The sequence below is a fragment of the Tympanuchus pallidicinctus genome, unplaced genomic scaffold (genome assembly GCF_026119805.1).
Source record: "Tympanuchus pallidicinctus isolate F22 unplaced genomic scaffold, pur_lepc_1.0 scaffold4, whole genome shotgun sequence".
Classification (NCBI taxonomy): Eukaryota; Metazoa; Chordata; class Aves; order Galliformes; family Phasianidae; genus Tympanuchus; species Tympanuchus pallidicinctus.
In genome coordinates, this window is record NW_026294758.1 from 18534457 (window position 1) to 18553764 (window position 19308).

At 38.8% G+C, this 19308-nt stretch overlaps 1 protein-coding gene across 2 annotated transcripts in view; it reads right to left on the reverse strand.

Annotated features, from left to right (window-relative positions):
- Positions 1 to 1447: 1447 nt before the first annotated feature.
- Positions 1448 to 19308, reverse strand: part of GAK (cyclin G associated kinase) — a 67363-nt gene continuing 49502 nt past the window's right edge. The window contains exons 23-28 of one of the 2 annotated variants that reach the window (XM_052700351.1): positions 15196 to 15330; positions 14733 to 14852; positions 11046 to 11258; positions 9236 to 9384; positions 8001 to 8177; positions 1448 to 6528 (exon numbers count right to left, since the gene is read on the reverse strand). In XM_052700351.1, the coding sequence (XP_052556311.1) occupies positions 6427 to 6528; positions 8001 to 8177; positions 9236 to 9384; positions 11046 to 11258; positions 14733 to 14852; positions 15196 to 15330 (896 nt within the window). In that variant the 3' untranslated portion in view covers positions 1448 to 6426. The remainder of the gene's footprint in view (positions 6529 to 8000; positions 8178 to 9235; positions 9385 to 11045; positions 11259 to 14732; positions 14853 to 15195; positions 15331 to 19308) is intronic. The other variant, XM_052700352.1, reaches the window with a different exon arrangement.

The following is a 19308-nucleotide window of genomic DNA, read 5'->3' on the forward strand; positions in this document are numbered from 1 at the left end:
CGGACTACTCCTGATGATTTTCTTGTCCTTCATATGCCTGGAATTGTACTCTCAGGATTAGCTGTTTCAACACCTTAGCAGAGATTGTGGTGAGGCTGACACAGGAAGAATCTCTTGCAGTTTATATTAAAAGTTATCTTGCCAGTAGAGGCCTGCGCATATTTACACAGTCCATTTCCCACAGAGCTTTTTGTTCAGTTCTGCCAAAAAGGAGCTAAACATCTGCCAGAAGCCTTCCTCTGGCCTTCAAGGAAGGCTGAGTCAGGGTCAGAAAGGGGCCTGTGGTGTAGATTTGGAATGCTCTGACTCAGACTGCAGCAGGCTGCACTGCATACCGCACTACAGCAGTGTACCTTGTTTTAATGTTGTTTGCTCATGCACTTCCATTGTCTGTTTGGTATTAAATGTATGGACATGCTGTTGCTCCACAATCCACCCTAAGCCTGACACTACAGGATTTCCATCTGGCATGGATTGCTTTACTAATGCAGCTTTCCTAAATACTGTTAGTGCATCTGTATATAGAGAATGAAGCAACTTGCTACCTTAACCACCAGCGCTTTATCAGTAAAGAACACATCACTGTTCTCAACTTGTAAAGATACTGAAACATTTGAGAAGTAGCAGCGTGTTCTATGGAAAGCAGGGGAAGATTGTTCAGTGAAAAAGCCCTGCAAGACCTGGCTTAAATTCCTACAAACTCAGCAGACTGTTGAAAGCAGTAAGCAGAATATGAGCAATATCACCAATAATGGGCCTTACCACATGCTTTTCTGCTTGATTTCAACACTTCTTTTTCCTTACCCTATACTCTGCAATTCTCCTTTCCTCTTCATCCTAGGTCAGATATCAGCATCATTCTGTAGTCTCCTCCACTTTACATGTCTGGAACTTACTTCCACCCCATCCATCCTCTTTCAGTCATGTCCTGTACTCTCCAATACCCTCCCTGTTGTCCAGCTTTCTCCTTGAAGAAATCCTATGATAATCCACCTTGACTCTGGCTTTTGTTCGTGTTTTCTTAATATAAACTTTCTCAATGCAACCAAATGATTTCTTCTTAATTATGAAAGACCCCACATTTTCGTCCTGATGATGAGCACTGTGGCAGGCTTCTGGGAACCTGCTAGTACTGTGCTAGCCCAGTTCTCCCTTCTCCAGTATTCCTGCCATCCACACTGCTTCACCACATCACACCTCCCTTCCCGCATGCTGCTCCACTCCTCTCTCTAGCCCGAGCCTTGCTCCTTTGTTCCTGGTCCCCTCCAATTGCTGCTGTGCCTATGCAAGAGCTCCCCTCAGCAGCACTGCATGGGCACCTTGTCACAGCCCAGCTCAGACACAGTCATACTGCAGGAGATGCTGCAGTGACCTCCTCTCTATCAGGAGAGAGAAAACCCTTCTGAAGATGACATTCTTCCTTTGCTAAAGAATGAAACAAGTCAAATCACTTTGTTTGTTTTAATTGATCACTGATTAAGTCATAATACATTTCAAAGCAAAATATTCTGTTCAAGAACGTTGTGCCAAACATCAAATCTATTTTTAAACAATGTTTAATTTGATTATATTGCCTTTATATACATACAGGTATATAGATTTTTATTTTACTAGTAGCAAAAGTACATTGCATTTCCTGAAAGATGGCAAAACAAAAAGGACTTCAGTATCTGTTCTGTCCTTCCACACAACCCAAGCCGGAAAAATCACAGGTATAGAAAGTACAATCACAAGTACACGTAACTACAGCAAGGACCTAAGTCCTCACAGAGAGGTGACAAATGCTTCTAGGAGTCTACATTGCAAAAATACAGTACATTCCACTAAAGAGTTTCAGGAGTTCTCACAATGCCTCTCAATCCTCTTTTGGTAATAAAAGCTTCTGTGTCACAATGTATCCTTCATAAAAATGACTGAAAATTTCTGGAGTGCATGTCTGAAGTTTGATGCAGTCTAAGCTGCAGCTACCAATAATGAGCTCACCCGAATACAGCAAACGAACACTGAGATTCCCCAAGATGAGAACCACACCTCAGCTTAGTCCGTCCTTGCTCCCAGTCAGCACATGCTGGTAGCTGGAACTGCTCTGCACCAGAGACAGACTCAGGTGATGGGAAATCATACATTCCTTCAACAGCTTCTGCAGGTCAACCACCTGCAAGTTCTTGACAGAAAATGCCAGATTCAGAGCACAGGCAACTGTACAGAACTATTCTGAATCTATTTACAAAGCATTCATTGCAACTGTTAAGACAAAGAGCTAAGGAGCAACAAAGTTCCACAGTTAGGTATCCCCTGAAAATTTCTTGTGAGCAGCAAAGAGAAGTGATGGCCAATAACCACTGAGGCGTATTGACACTGCTGAGAAACTGCAGGCTGGCCGTGGGAGCTGAGTGCTCCGTGCAGCCCAGCAATCCCAAAGGGCAGCTGAGATTGCAGTTACGCTCAACCTCTGCTTTGGTTCGTGCAAAATGTTAATCCCTTGCATGCAGCTTTGAGATGGCCCGCATTCAGGAAGGAGCTGTTACTTTGTGCTTGGCAAACAGCTTTAGAAGGACTTTCTACAATCAACATGAAAACGGAGGTAAAACAAGGCATTTTTCCATGCACACTAATTACCTTCATGGGTGCAATGCCAAAGACTTTGCCACTGTTTCAAGGAAATGTTCTTAATCAACACATACAGAATGGAGAGGCTACAGCAGTGCTGAAGGAAGTGATAACAATGAGCAGAACTTCTCCTCACAGACTCGATGCCTGGAAATTCATATCCACTCACAACGCTGAGCTCAACTCTGTGATTTTAATAGGAATGTAAATGCTTAACTGCTTGCTTTCATTTCTCTTCCCTGCTGTTAAGTTCAAGGAAATGTGACAGCACTAGAAAGCACAGGACAGGCATGCACAACGTTAAAGACACCAACACGGACAAAATGTTACTCTTCTCCATTTGGCAGATCCTAACCACATGCACTCTTCACGCCAACTCTCTTCTTTGTAGATTTCTGTTCTAAAAGAGAAGTTATCAGACTCTCCAGACCTAACAACAATGTAATATAAGCAACTTAATTCGGAAATAACTAGTGGAAATCTACCCTACTTCATAGAACCCAAGCACCTGGTTACTGCCACCTGCCCATAACCAGTCAGGAGCACTTCTGAAAGGATTGGAACTGCAGGCAACAGACCTACTGTCCTAGACCTGTCCTTGTCAGGGTTCAGTAGGGACAGGTCAGAGAACTAGAGAACATCTGTGATACAGTATAGTTATAGCCAAGGTATCCTTCTCTATTCTTCCTTTAATTTCTGCTGCATTGAAGACTGCAAAGAATGAACTGTATCAACAGTCTGTCATCATGAAGTAACAACAAACATGGGCCAGAAGGCATCAGGACCTGCTGGAAGAATTCAGGAGATGCTTCACAATACAAGGTTATAACTTCAGCATACCCCACAATACCAGCATTTACCTCAAACTTTGTAATCAGCAGCAGCAGACAAAAAGCCTGGCTTTCAAGATGCACCCCATACAGCTCTCAATAAACAAGGAATATGAGGAAGGGAAAAACCCTCATTCCCAGTCTGAGCTTTTTTTTTTTTTTTTTTTTTTTTTTTAATCTGACCATTTTTTATTACTGCTTTAAGACAAATTAAAAGAACAACTAGACATCCTTCTTCCAAATTATCTTCTCATTTAAGACTAGTATCAGGAGCCAGTGTAAGCATACATACAATTTAAGTTCCTTCTTCCCACATTCACATAATTCAGAAAATTTAGTTTAGGCTTCAACTACGAGGCTCCTTTTATGGTCTTCCTTCTCCTTTATCTTACACTGAAAACACTATTTCATTTTACTGCATTCATCACTTAAGTCTTGACAATTTAAATATTTTGATTTACTTTTTAACTGTGTCACTTAACTGAGTTGAATATAAGGATGCATAAGAGCCACATTTCAGTAAAATCTTAACTTCAAAAGTTTACTGAACTCTGAGCTTCTCCCACATTCCTCTCCCTAGAAATCAAGCAGAAAGGAGCAGGATAGATAAACCAGACAGCTCCTTCACCAAAGGCCAGAGATGAGTAAGCTGTGATTTAAGCGTTCCTGTACAAATGGCTGTGCATTACTCCAAGAGCCAAACTGCATGAGTTTCCATGATATTTAAAAGGGGGAAATCAATTTGCAGAAATCTTCAGTTCCATATAAAACATTCACACATTTTTCCCTGCTCACTTGAAATCCTAAGGTTCTTCTCTGATGTTCAAGAAAGCTTTTGCAAACAAGAGTGGACAAATAAAACCAGGGAAATGTAGCTACCATACAAAAAACACTACCAAGCAAATAGAGGAAGATATTTTCCTCCAAAACTTCAGGTTTTTTTGTTTGTTTTTTAATAATTGTACACAGTTCAAGAAGAGCACAAAAATGTCTCAGTCTAGTTTCTTGTATGTGTTGAAAGTGATATGGACATTTAAAGTAGACTTCACATTTTTTTTTCTTATGAGAAAGCAGCTCTTCAGAAAGATTTTCTCTCAGCCCCACAGTACTCCAGTCATTACATGTCTGTTTTTAAACTTATTACTACAGATAGTTTATCTTAGAACTGTAAAGAACCATGCAGGTCTCTGACATTTATCCTGCCAAAGCCTTTGATTTCTAATGATGCAGATCATTAGTGTAGAAAGTTGAAGTGTCCCAAGGGGGAAAAAAAAAATCCTAAATCTCATCAGATTTCTTGCTTTCTGGCTGCTTCAAAACTGCAGCTGAACTGCAACTGTTACTCTGAATAACATATAAACTTCCTGATCCATTGCAGGTGTCCAACTTGAAAAACAATTACAGCAGCTGAATAGATATGCAAATACACACACTCTGTTGATGAAAGACTGGCTAAGTAGTTAAATGTGTCAGAGCTTAGAGACTGAATTGTACACTGCACTGTGTAAAAAAATATTGTGTACACTGGCTCGGCAGTGGAAAACTGCATCCAACACACTCTCCAGGTGGCATTAGTGCATTCTTTTTTCCTGTTCAGATGCTGCTCAGCTGATTTTACCTTTGGATGTTACAGTGTCCCTCTCAGTTAAGCATGAAAACCAGACAAAATGTCAAGATTAATTTTTTTTTTTTTTTTTTTTTTACCATTTGAATGCCAAACTACACTGTTTCAAGAGATTGCTAACCAAGATTTAATACAACAATACTGATTTTTGACATTTTCAAACTTGATTTGAGGATTGCATTTTGTTATGCTATGGAGCATAACAGTCATTGGTCAATTGTATTCATCTACCCCAGATCAAGTGAATAGCTGCTATCTGAATACAGATGAAAAAACATGGCAAGTTCTGTTCTCAAGTTGTACTAGCTCATCTTGTACTAGCTGGTGCATGGAAGGGGGATGAGCAGAAATGCACTACCAATATTTCCCTGTTTGCACATACACTGATGTCATGCATATCTCAGAAACACAGAAATTCAGACATGCAGCAAAGTACGAAATACTCTCTACGTGATAACAAGTAATGCAGCTTTCTCATAAGAAATCAAAGCAGAGCAAAATATTTTGTGCTTCCACATCAAGTCTTGAAAAAACATTTCTATCAGAGCATTTTAAGTCCAATGGAAGGCATGCTCCACTGAAATCAGAAGAAAACGATATTTAAAGAACTAGTAAAATAAGCACTGGTAAGAGCAATGCCTTCCAAAGGTTCATAATAAATAACAAAATAGCAAGAACATGCAGACTTTAAAGCCAAGATTTGTTTCTAGATTCATAAAGTATAATTTAAAAAATAATAATAATAAAAAAAAAAAAACCATCAAGAACAACCCTGGTTGACTTTCCTCACAATTGAGGTCTTTTTGGCTAACCTATTAATTTATTGTAAAGAAGAAGGTATTGTCAGAAAATATTTACAGAATGATTATCAGATTGATTACATACAATACAGATGAAAATATACACCTTCAGATTTGAAACAAGCCAAAGAAATTCACTGTTGATAACTAAAGCAGTCCAAATAAGGCGACAGGCACAAAACAGCAAAACTGAATCACAAAACTACTGAAAAAATAAGTGAAAGTGTGGTAGAGTAAGGTAAAGCAAAGATCAATAGAATTGGAATGATTTAGAATTGATCCGAGTGTACCAGAGACCATGGAAAAAATCCGTTTTGCTATATATAAAATCTGAAACAAAATGTTTATCCCCAGGCCATGATTTCTTCAAGTACTAAGCAGTTGTTTTCTTAATGCATCTACGTAATGCTTTGTACTTATGTCTTACAAAATACGTCATCACATTTAAGTGTGCACTGCAAACTGTGCTGAAATCATGGAAAAGCACTTCATAAACCATAGGCAAGCAAGTCACATCAATGCTCAGCTCCAGTTTTTGGAAGTAGTTTGAAAAAGATGAACTTTAGAAGAGGGACTTGGACCCCTGGTTTTCAAATTCCGACCACGCATCGCTCAGTTCCATGAAGATCATTTTGGCATACTGCTCGTAAGGTTGTCCCGTCGCCTGAAAACAAAGAGAACATTAAAAGCATAAAGCAAAAAGGAATTTTGTGGTTTGTGAAGCATCTCAACCTTTCTTTTTGTTATTTACTTGTTTTGTTGTGTACTTGTATAGCAAACATTAGACTACAGTGTGAGTACCATGTTCAGGCACAGAGCACTGCCTTCTTTTACCCAAATTTTGCTACAAGTGTCCTTGTTTTCCTAACATTACTTCAAACTCTAGTGTACTCTGTAAGTAATTAAGACTTAAAAATTATTTATGAGAACAGCTTAGAAAACGTTTCAGCAAACAGCTCAAAAAACAAAACCCAGCCATTTTCAAAATAGCTTCCTGACAGCCCTAGTGGTATCATACAGTACTGTTTGAACTTGAAATTGTTCGCAGTCAGTGTTAACTGCACATAACTGCCTGTCTGCTCATCTCCATGCTTGAAGGAACAGAGACAGCATGTTCCTGATTCCCTGCCTCTGGGCCAGCCCAACCCCATGGTAATTAAAGATGCAGTTCCACACGATGCAGAGCAACAGATTCTTTACAACACTGAAGTAAAGCCTCAAAGGCACCTCTCCATGTCTCTGCCCTTATGCTGCTTGGCTTTTGCCAGCAGTAGCACATTGACTCTTTTGTGTGCTACTGTAACTCCAGGCATCTGAAAAGATAAGGCCAAAAAAAGAATGCTTCAGAAAGGTCTTGCAGAAAGCACCAAGAATGGCACTAAGTTGTAGGAAACCATGCAGCCAGGAACAGGAAATAAAAGAGGGAAGGAAAGAAAGATGTCCTGTTTCTTTATTTTGGATGCAACAGACACAGGACTTTGACATCTACTCCCTAAACCATCAGAGGTAATCTTGAAAACTCAAACTAGGTATTATTTAACACTTACCTTTCATACCTAAAGCACAGCCTAGAACAGTAACTCAGAGCAAGAATCTATCTTCTTGTACTGAGATACAGCAAGAGAATGTACTAAATACTTTTAGAAAAGTGAAATGTCATTATGTTTATTGCATTCTTTTTTTTTTTTTTTTTTTCAGTTGCTGAGTAATTTCCAGTAAGGATGTTCCATGGGTTTTCCCCACCAGTTTTGCTGTGGCATTTCCTTGGTCTTCATGCACTGGCAAACACCCTAGAAAACCTAAAAACACAGCTGGCAGAAATAAAGCAGAATCTAGTAGTTATCATTAGATCTGCAAGAAGCCAGTCAAGCTCAACTGATTTCAGTGGCTAATTACCTTCTGGGAATATTGTATTTGATAAAATTTAATCTGTTGAATTCTGTGCTATGTCAGGATTACATGACTATCATGCACAACACGGATGCAGCTTCAGAAGACAATGGAATTGAAGCAAAAAGCATCTGGAATCCCAGTCAAGAACTAACACTACAGCATCCATCAGGGACTCGTACAGCACGGTAAAAAGAGTTTCTGTTCCTTCAGCCTACAGAGAAAACACCAGAGGAAAACACTCACCTTATCTGGATGAACTACAAGCACCGCTTTCCTGTAGTATTTCTTCACTTGTTCAGGTGTTACTAGATCTGCCATGCTAACTGGCTTCCATTTATTTTCCCCTTCCCAAAGCACTGTATGAAGAGTAGATATTAATGCTCTGATATTTCTCTCCTTTCCTTCAATCCATTCAAGAATCTGGGAAAAACAGAAGGCATAAAAACTGAATGCAACAAAGCAAGCATTCTCTGCCTGTTTAGAGAAGTAGCTCTCATGCTGCACAGTATTAAGACCCAAGTACAGTAGTGTTGTTGTATTCAGCACCCAAGTCCAGTTGTCTTACTACATTCATTCTTGAATCCAGATCATTAGCAGCCAGAAGTGATACATTTGCTACTAGATTAACTGGCAGTTAACCAGCTTTGTAGAGAAATTATCATTAGAAAATAAACTGAAATAGCTGCATATTTTAGTGCGAGTAGAACCCTGTACAATTAATGACAAGATAATGGAGAGGTAATTGAAAGGAGTAATTAAAAAATCTGTTGATTACATTACCTCCCTGTCAGAGCACAATATTCATTTCCTAATATTCTCACCAGATGTACAGAACTTTCAGTTCACATACGCTAATAGTTAACGTTTATTTCACACTCTGCACCTCTGCAGATTACTTCTCTCAAATATCCCCACGAGACTCAGAACAACTATTCACTCCACTGACTTCACAACAACACTAAAAATGTATTATAAGCAATATTATCAGCAAAAAGTCCGAGCAGGCGATCAGCCCTCATTCTGGAGTGTGTCTCTACCAACAGAAGCAGCACTAGCTAACTGTTGCAAGTGCAGTGGTCACCCTCAAGATAGCTATTCTCATTTGCCTGTTCCTTAAAGTTTTGTGTTACTAGTTAAGTCCATCTTTGCTAAGGGGATGTTTGTGAGACCGAAGATGAACAGTTTTGGTTTCAGGAAGCATACAAGGTATATTCTTAAGTTTTCCAGGCTCAGTTGAAAGAAAGAGGAACTTGTATTACTTACACACAGTTGATGTTCTTGTTCCTACTGTTTCATTACAACTTGTTCATGCTTATCAACTTATACAGTAGTAAAACACAGTTATTTAAATACAAACAAAGCTTCCCCCCTCTGCTTTACCAATTTTTTTTGTCTTTCAGTGTATCCTTCTACTTTGTTCCCAGTCGTTCAAAGTACAATCTTAGATATACATTTAAGTTGATCTCTGTTTAACAAACCTTCAGTTTCAAGGGGTCCATATCTTTAGACATTTCTTGTTTCCTCATCTCAGCAATTGTTTTTGGCCCCTTTTTATCAGATTTTGCTGAAAAGCCTTGATTAGATAATAGATCCTCAAAGTCATTGGCTGAAACTTTTGGCTTTTGACCTATGAGAGAAGGAAAATGTTAAATAAAATTACATGAGAAAACACATTAGCTGTGCAAACACACTGCACTCAGATACACCTACATGACATTTATCACTACCATAAATATTCTTCAGTTGCTTAATAAACTCCACAAGGTATTAAAAAAAAAAAAAGACAGAAATAGAAAGTCATTGACAAGTTTTCAGTCCAGTAAAACAGGTATTCTCCAATGTATATTTATGACTAAATGCTTGCATGTTCTTTTCTCTCAAAAGCTGAGTAGATCTGGGAGAGAACATTTATCTATTCATGTGTTTGGAAATCGTTTTGTTTTCCACTATAAAATAACTTCAGATGTGCTGCAGTTTTTCAGATGACTGAATACTTAATGGTTTAGCCAGAAATGTATCATGCATTTAAATACATTGAAACTTACACAGAATAACAAACCAACCATCAACAAGAACAGTTACAGCACTGTTACAGAACATACATTCTAGAGAACTGCAGGATTGAAGTTGGGTGAGATCTCTGCATATTACCTAGCACAATCCTCATTCAGAACGGGGACAAGCAAATGAACTGCTCAGAACTTTACCATGTTGAGGTTCACCTATTTTTGAGGTATTAATCACCTGCTAAAACCATTAATGTTACTCCTGCAGAGCCTTGGTGTCAAGATGGGGCAAGCACCAAGTGCTTCAGGGGCATTTGGTCAGGGCCTGGTGCTAGGCTCACTGGAAGGTGCTGGAACAGGCATGTGGGGCAGCGTGTGGGGCACCAATGAGGTTGGAGGGCATGCTGTGGTATACTGGGGGCATGGCAGGATATATCAGGGCATGATGTGGCACAGTGGAGCATTTTGAGGGCTCATGGCCCTGTTCTGAGAACTCACAGCCCAGCTGCCAAGAGTTGAACACAACAATCCCTAGGACTCCCTTCCAACTTAGGATATTCTCTGATTCTACAAGTAATCCCCACATTCCAGGGCCTATTACAGCTTACTAATTACACTTTCTGTTCTCTAATTGCATTTTCTGTGTTGCAAATTGTGTCCACCAGTCTCTCACTGTTAGCTCCTTCCAAACAAAGATCGACATCACTTCAGCTAATGGATGTACTTGTACACCTGTGAGCCAGTGAAAAGACACCATAATCCCACTATCAGTACATCTGAGATTTATTCTCACTCCTCATAAAGGCTAATACAGAAAGACAACACACCCACTTTAAGAAATTGGTTAAAAGAAATTTATTTGCTCCCCTTCCCATATGCTTGAAACACACAGATTTCCAGTAAGTTTAAGCTTAGTGATGACCTACTATTCTTCATGTAGGAAAAAGGGGTGCAACCTTTTGTCTACAAGCAATTCTATCAATTATTTCTCCTCACTGCATTCATGCAAATTTATATTCTCAATCTATGGTCATGAAGCTACTACCCCTTTGGATAAGAGATTTATTAGTTTATGCCCAGACCTGCCAATATTTGGCCCATTGTCAGCTTGTCTATGATATTTTAGTGTAGCTTTGCACCAGATTTGTCAAACTCTCTACTAACTTACACTAGGTATGACCTAAATGTAAACAAAGAAAAAGACTGAGGTACAAAAGTTTGAAGCTAACAGTGAATCTAATTTTATACAGGTCATTATAAGCAATGCTTTCAGAAAACTTACCAAAGCTTGGGGTTCTGACTCCCCTTTCTTCTCGTCCTCCAATAACACTGAAGTTCACTGTGTAGTTAGGTTTAGCTTGTGTACTAGATTTAGTTTGGGACTGCCAAGAAGTATTTTGTGGTTTTGTGGGTTTCTGCCACTGACCTCCTGACTTCTGAGATGGAACAGTTTTCTGAGCAAACCCACTAGAGGAGAATCCACCTGTGGAGGAACCTAAAGGTAAAAACTAAATTAATTGCTCAGCTTGATACCTGTCGCTTGTTTAAAGAAAGAAAGACACTTTGGCCTTAATATCTAACCATACGCTTTACTGTGACACCTCCACATATGAGAAAGCATTAGAAGATTTTCTTCTCATTAACAACCAGGTAAGCAGGAGCTAGAGCCATTTATTAAAAGTCTTCCAGTCTTACATTAAGTTCCCAAGTGTTAGTTTACACCAGAAGCATTCGTTCATCTGAATGTGCACTTGCCAGAAAATAGTTCAGAAGTGACAGCAGTTATGCCCACAAATTTACTGTACTTCAGTATCTGTTAACAGTGGATGCTCCATCCCTGGAGGCATCCGAGGCCAGGCTGGATGTGGCTCTGGGCAGCCTGGTCTACTGGTTGGTGACCCTGCACATAACAGGGGGGTTGAAATTAGATGATCATCGTAGTCCTTTTCAGCCCAGGCCATTTTATGATCCTCTGATAATAGACAATGAAAACTAATAATATTATCAAGAATATGTAACATATTGAGGATATTTTCAAATGAATGCTTTCAAAGCCTCCTTAGTGGTCTCTTGCACAACTGCTTTAGAAAGATAGTTAATGTTACAGTAGCATTATCAACAAATGTTACAGAGAACAGGAAAAAACACTGAATCTTATACAAGACAATGTAATGAATCAACTGTAAGCTATAGGCCCATGTCTTATTAACCTAATATTGTACTAAGATTTTAGGATTTCATTTCTGTTCTTTTAGCTGGTATTGAAACAGCTGCTTAGCAGCCTTATCGGCTACACACTTCAGGAAGAACACCCAAGACCTCTTTTCCAGTCTACAATACTCATTATGAACAAATTAAGCTGAGTAAAAAGCTCCAACCTTTAACATTATTAGCTCTTTTGTTTAATTGATGAGAATGAATTCTAGATGCATTCTCAACCAAGCTGCCATTAGACTGCCCTTGACTGACTTTGGGAAGACTTCAAGAAATTCAGTTCCTTTGACAAGGTGCAGCATAAAACTACCCGTCATAGGGAAAAAATAGTATGACGGCTGAATTTAAACACACCTAAATTTTCCTGTAAGGGAAACATTTCACATTCACACTTATGATACTCCAAAGCAGAAAGCAACTTCTATCTCTGAATAATTTCCTAAAAATAACAAAACAAATTCCAGATGAGTGGTCAAATACATTTACACAAACAGGAAACCAGCCATTAAGCTTGATGTGAATAAAACACTATTACTTCAAAGATGGAAAGCCTTCTTTGATCACTCAGTACTGAATGACAAGCTTATGATCCAGTCTCACTTGCTGAAGAAAGTCAATTTGTATTTCCATCTCTAACTGTCTTTCTAACCAGCTGCTGCTGATTAGAACTTAATTTTCAGCTCAAACCAATTCCAGGCCAGTTTAAATTCACTTGTTCTTGTTTCTCCCTTTTTATTTGCCTTAAAAATTAAAAAAAAAAAAAAAAAAAATCACCCAAGCTTCTCTGTCTGGACACAGCAATGTAAACTTATCTTCCCAGTGATCTCCCACATCTCTCCTCTCCCCAATAATACACTGCTGTGACTAGCAGCTACAAGAAACAGCTCAAAAAAAAAACAATGTCTCCCCAGAGCCAAATAAGAAATACCATCCTATACCTCTGAATAGCTCATCTGGTAAAACCTATTACTGTAACACATCACCTGACAAAATTCCCCCCACAAGAAGCACCTCATTGAAGAACTGCTTTGAGTTACTCTAATCTTCAGTCCCTTCACCTTATGAAATTTACAGAAAACAAGCCCCACAACTATCAAAGCTCATGACCTTGCACTCTAAGAAGAAAACTCATTCTACTGCTCTTTCAAATCATTCTATGTTATTTTAGTCTTCAAGGCCAACCAATTCTTCCTGTACTGCAAGCCAGTGCCTGACTTTCAGCAACAAGTTTTTAAACAGCATATTCCTACTTTCTGATACAAGATCATTACCAGAAATAGAGTGTGTTAAGACCAGTTATCACAGATCACTACTCATACCTTACTGTTAGCATAACACTGTAATCATCCTTAGCTACTGTTTTTTCACATAGCGCTCCCAATTAAGGAGTGTTCACTTGCATAACATCTTTCAGACTAATTACTTGGAAGTCCAAAAACTCCTATGAAAAGACAATAGTGAGTTCAAACTGCAGGTATTATACCTCCTCAAAAATTCATTTCAAGCTTAAGACCAACTAGACCTATTACATCTGGACATTTTTGTATGTAGTCATTAATCCTATTGAAAACTATCTGCAAGATTAATGAACTAACTCCAGTATCAGCACAGTTTTCTCCACTAGTTCACTGTGCATCATATCTTTAAGTCAAACACAAAAGGAATGTTTTACTCACACTATCGTGATAGCAAGTACATATTTATCTGAAATTGCTGAACCAGAATACTTTTGCAAACTGTTCAATGTAGAGCAGCCTTAAGGATAATGCTTCAACATTAAGAGTTTTGCAAGGCAGCAGAATAGCCAAATACTGCACATTACCTTGTACTTAAATAAAGTAATTTCACCATGGGCATACTGAATGTGCAATACTAACAGCCACAGCAACAAAAGTCTGCCACCTTCGAGCTAAGGGGAAAAGCACATTTCTGCAACTCAGCAACTACACCCTGCACCAAGCCATTTCTTGGATTCTTGGCAGCTAGTCACATTAAACAGCCACCAATTGGCCATTAGCAATGGCAGTGTGACACTGAAAAATCAAAGACTTCAGCTCTTTTCATTGCCTTTATTTTTTCTGCTGTTCACGAATATCCCTGGGCTAATTCATGAGTTTATGTGAATACAACATCCTAGGACAAGTATTACTCTGGGGTGTGTTCCATCTTGTACACAACTGCAAATTGGCAAATGCTTATAACGCTGATGGAATTGCGTGTTTATGACAAACACAAATCTGGCCCAAACATGACTGATTTGAGCAGCAGAGCTATGAAAGCCCACTGAATTCAAACAGAAGTACTGAACTGGCTATTCTTTCTTCTTAGTTAGGACCAAAATAAAAGGAATTTGATTAAGCTTTCCATTTTGTATCCTTCACAGCACATTAACCACAGTGTTAGATAAGAAATCCCATGATCAGTTACTGAATCAGGGACACATGGTTTCTGCTACCTTCTCAACTAGATTACACAAGCAAGCTGCATAACGTTTCTAAACCACAGTTGTAGTTATCTTCTGCAATATTTTGTAAGTTTCACACCATCTCTGCAAAGGCTCCCTCTTTTCCTATTGTTTATCTGCTTTCAGTAACTCCATGAAGCTTGTTGTTACCACTGAAAAGGAAACTTTATATAAGCTATCTTTACACAAGCTGCCAATTGCACTTACACTGCCAATTACACTTATTGGAACAAGGAGCAAATCAGGAACAAGAGAAACATTAAGTTCAGACTTACAAAAGTAAAATCTTACCTGGAAGACTAGATCCAAGATTGGCAAGATCAGCAAAAGGATCAAAGTTCTGAGATTTAGCCTGGCTGAAGGATGAACCTGAAGACACACTGGACTGGCTCCCTGTGGTAAAAACTTGACCTGTATAGTGTGAAAACACATAATATACATAAGAGTATTTGGAAAGTGAGAAAATGAATAGAAGTACTATTTAATCAACTCCTCATATACACCTCAGCAATCTGATATAACACCTCTTCTCATGAGAGGAATGACCATTGCTACAGGCAGCTGAAGCTATTTGGTTCCTGTGCCTTTGAGCTCTGAAAATCTAAAGTGCCTCTACTTTAAAGAGAGGCTTCAAGCACAAGAGCAAAGACTTCTTTAAGAAACAAACCAAAATGTGCACAGTTTCAGCTCGCTAAAGTGATGAAGTTTGGAGTGTTTCTTATGCCCTCTAGTGGAAGAATTTAATTCATTCTACCTTCAAAAAGAGACTTCAACTGCGGTGTTGATACATTGCTGGCTGCTGAAGAATCTGCCCAAGAATCCCATCCACCTAAGAGATCTGGATGGCTTGTAGAAGATGATATTTTAGGTGGCTCTGGTGTCAAATTTCCTGTAGAAGAAAATATCCATTTTTATTCTTTTAAGAAAACTGCCACAAAAAAAAGAATATTTTTGCCAACACCAATAAAGCTTACAAGATTTTCAGCTGGCCAATTACAAAGATAGCTTAAATCTCCATAACAAATTACATGTTCTTAAACAGGAGTAAGGAGTGCTTTGCAACTGAATTACTTTAATTGAATTCCAAACATCCCAACAACTTCATAGAGAGCTTCATTCCAGACAATGATATGAGTTCAACAGCATAGGTGTGCGGAATGCTTCAGAGCACACTTCTGTTTCTGCCAACACAGAGGGTAACCAAAAAGCATCAATGTCTTATGAAACAATGTTCTATTCTCTGAACAGCCCAGGTGTTACACAGGTGGAGCAGGGCCACCGCAACATGTGGATTTGCTACACCAGGTCTTGCAAGACAAAGCAAGCTCATAAAAACAAAAAAACAAAAAAACAACACTAAGAGCCCTCTTAGGGTCAGTATCTTCATGAATGCACTGATCATGAGAATACTGCTAGAATGGCCTCTTCCATAGAAAGATTAGGAGAATCATTAGTTTAGTGAATAAACTTTTCTATGTGCAAAGCCAGACCACCACATCAGCTGAAAACAGACCACCTGTGTTGCATGCAGTGGTGCTATCATTAATTTGTAAAGTTACCCCTTCAACACAGGTTTGTAACTGCCACCATGGCCCTTGCAAGTGATCACTCCCCGTCTCACACACAATATCTAAAGTGAACCATATGGAGGTATTTGAAACCGAGCACCTTTTTTTGAAGCACACCTTGTAGATACCCCTAAGGCAGCTTAGATACTGACTGAACCTTTTCTTTTACTTCTATGTCAACAGTCAATGCTACAGCAAGAGGTGGTATTTCTGTAAAACATTTCAAATACCAATTTAGAACATTAACCCAGACTTTCTTACCTGAATAGGGACATCTTGATACTTTTGAATGTTTTATCTATTTTATGGCTTTTCTACTTCTCTCAGCCTCTCAACATTACATTCTAAATATTGATACCAAATCACACAAGCTAGTTGACTTTGTTCAAGGAAATAATTGGAAGCTTCTTAAATAGCACTTTCACTACTACAATTCACTGTCTAATTCAATTAGAAAGTAACACTTCGACCTTCCAGTTGCATAAAGAACACACCAGATGCTCTACAAAAATACCTGCTGACAGCCTCTATTACAGAAGTTTGCAGCTGCATGTAAAAGAAATTGTAACAAAAGATATTGCACAGCTGTTAAAGTCTGCTGAATGGACAGCAAAATTTTTTGCCCTCTTCAGACTTAAAATTCATCTGTCTCCAATACCAGAGAAATAATGTATTTGCCTCTGAGTACTCAGAATGCCAGCTTCTTGCTATACAGCAACATAATGGGCTAAACAAGTTCAAGTATATAATTCATCAGTTCAGACATTTTATGTACTACATGCCATTCCCAGACACTAAATGGGTCTGAAATTAATAATTACCCTTGATTTTTAAGATAGAGACAGTTTGGGCTTATGACCTCTATATTTAGATGTTTTTCACACGGAGATGAAAAAGCTTTCAGCCACTTGATGATGTTGTCCTGTGATAAAACTATCCTGAAGGGGTATGACCAGACTACACTGAATTCCTTATTTTTGTAGCCTAACACACCAGAATTTGCACAGATCCATCGATACAAAGGATCAGCACAAAGAAAGAGTGAAATATGTTGTGCAGTTAAACACAACAAAAGCTTACATACTTCGGAAAAGAGCGAGCAGGTCTACAGCAGCTTGGTCCCTTAAGTTTTTCTCTAAGAGGTGTCTTTGTCATACAGCAGTCACCACTGGAGGTCAGAGCATGGTTCATTACTTACACAGCTCAAACTGTGCTAAGGTATTGCTTGCTTGTAATCAGATCACGCTTTCCAGTTTCCCAAAATAAGACACCTACCTTTTATTATAAACTACTCAACTATACATTAGGTTTTCTTTATTTAACTTGTCATCACAGGAAATCCTTTAATCACTGATGACAACAGGATTTTGTATGAACCAAGAGCCTTGCTTATATGATGCTTGCTTAGAGTCTGACTAAGAGCACAGTCACCACAGAAACCAGAGGAGAAAGCAACACTGATCATGCAGGTTTCTTATGATCACTTTCCACGTCTCATGCCTGTTTGTGTTTTTTTAAAATACCAGGCAAACTCATACTCACAGGAGTCAGATTTCCATTAAAGATTACCTACTTTTGCATCCAAACAAACCAATTCAGTTCTCAGAAATGCTCACTGAACAATTACCTACTAAGGTAATGGACACGCGTCCTTCCATTGAAAATAGTTCGGTATCTTAAGTGTGGCCACTCAAGAACTGATAACCTGCTCTTAAATTTAAGTGAACAGCCATCTCATATCCTAGCTTCTCTGTCAAGTGAAGAAAGATTTACACCAAAAATCCTTTTGCCACACTGATGTTTTTAGTAGCAACTGATCAATATTTTTTTATGTTCTGTCCTGTAATATCTTAACTGACCATACATTCTTTTGAAAGTATCAGAATGAGTGCAGCCAGCACGAGCAGGGCAGTGATTGTCCCCCTGTACTCAGCCCTGGGGAGGCCGCACCTCGAGAGATGTGCTCAGTTTTGGGCCCCTCAATTACAGGAGAGACACTGATATCCTGGAGTGCATCCAGAGAAGGGCAACAAAGCTGTGAGGGGTCTGGAGCACAGGCCTTATGGAGAGCAGCTGAGGAAGCTGGGATTGCTCAGTTTGGAGAAGGGGATGCTCAGGGGTGACCTTATCACTCTCTACACCTGTCTGAACGGAGGCAGAGATGAGGTGGGAATCCACCTCTTCAAGCATATAGCGTGAGAAGGAATGGCCTCAAGTTGTGCCAGCAGAGATTCAGTTTCGATGTAAGGAAAAACTCCACTAGAGAAGGTTCTGGAACGGGCTGCCCAGGGAGTAGTGGAGTCACTGTTCCTGGAGGTGTTCAAGAAATGCTTAGATGCAGTACTGAGGGACACGGCTTATGGGAAACACTGGTGATAGGCAGACAGTTGGACATCTCGGAAGTCCTTTCCAACCTTGGTAATTCTAAAAGTATCTCCTATAAATTAAGATTACATTTTAAAGCTCTTTAAAATTTTATGCTACACTGAGAAATAAGTCAAAAATTTTAGTCATTTTAATCATCAAAGATCAGCTTTTCGCCTGATAACTATACAAGTGTAGTAATTGTTTACTACCAAGTAAAGCTTATCCATTTATCTATAATTCTAGACAATTACATCTACCCCAAGAGATTCACCCTATCCAACAGTGATGTTACCAATTTATTTTTAATGGGTTTAATACTTTCCTCAATTCACCAACCAGTGTTTGCACCTTCCTCTACTCTCTCCACACAATTTTTCCAGGCCTGTCATTTAAGTGAACACCTTCCTTTGCAGTTTCTTTTTCAATGCTAACTAGCAATTATCTTCTCACTCATTCATATTAAAAGCAGTAACTATTAGTATTCCTCATTTTCACATTAAAATTAATACCTGTGACTGTACCTGTGACTGCGTAGAACATTAAGGGCTCAAATACATACTCAATTTCAGCTTAAAACACAGAAGGGCTGTCATTTAAAAGGTAAACTGAAAGAAAATGAAATGCTACCCAATTTCTCAATTTCCACATGAATTCTGAAAGCCTGCATAGAAACGGTTTCAGTAACTCAAAAATATTTGGAAATGCATAACAGTAAACTGAGGATGAGAGCATTTTTAGCATATTTTGCATATGTTGACAGAAACCTCTACAAACTATATTAAAATACTGGACAGCCTAACGCATTTATGAGAGTAAAAGTTAGCACTAAAGTCAGAGAAACAAAACACAGAACATCAAGCATAGAAGGTGGGTATCTTAAAATATTTTCTTCCTTCCATACTTATTCAAATGTTACAGACAACAAAACACAC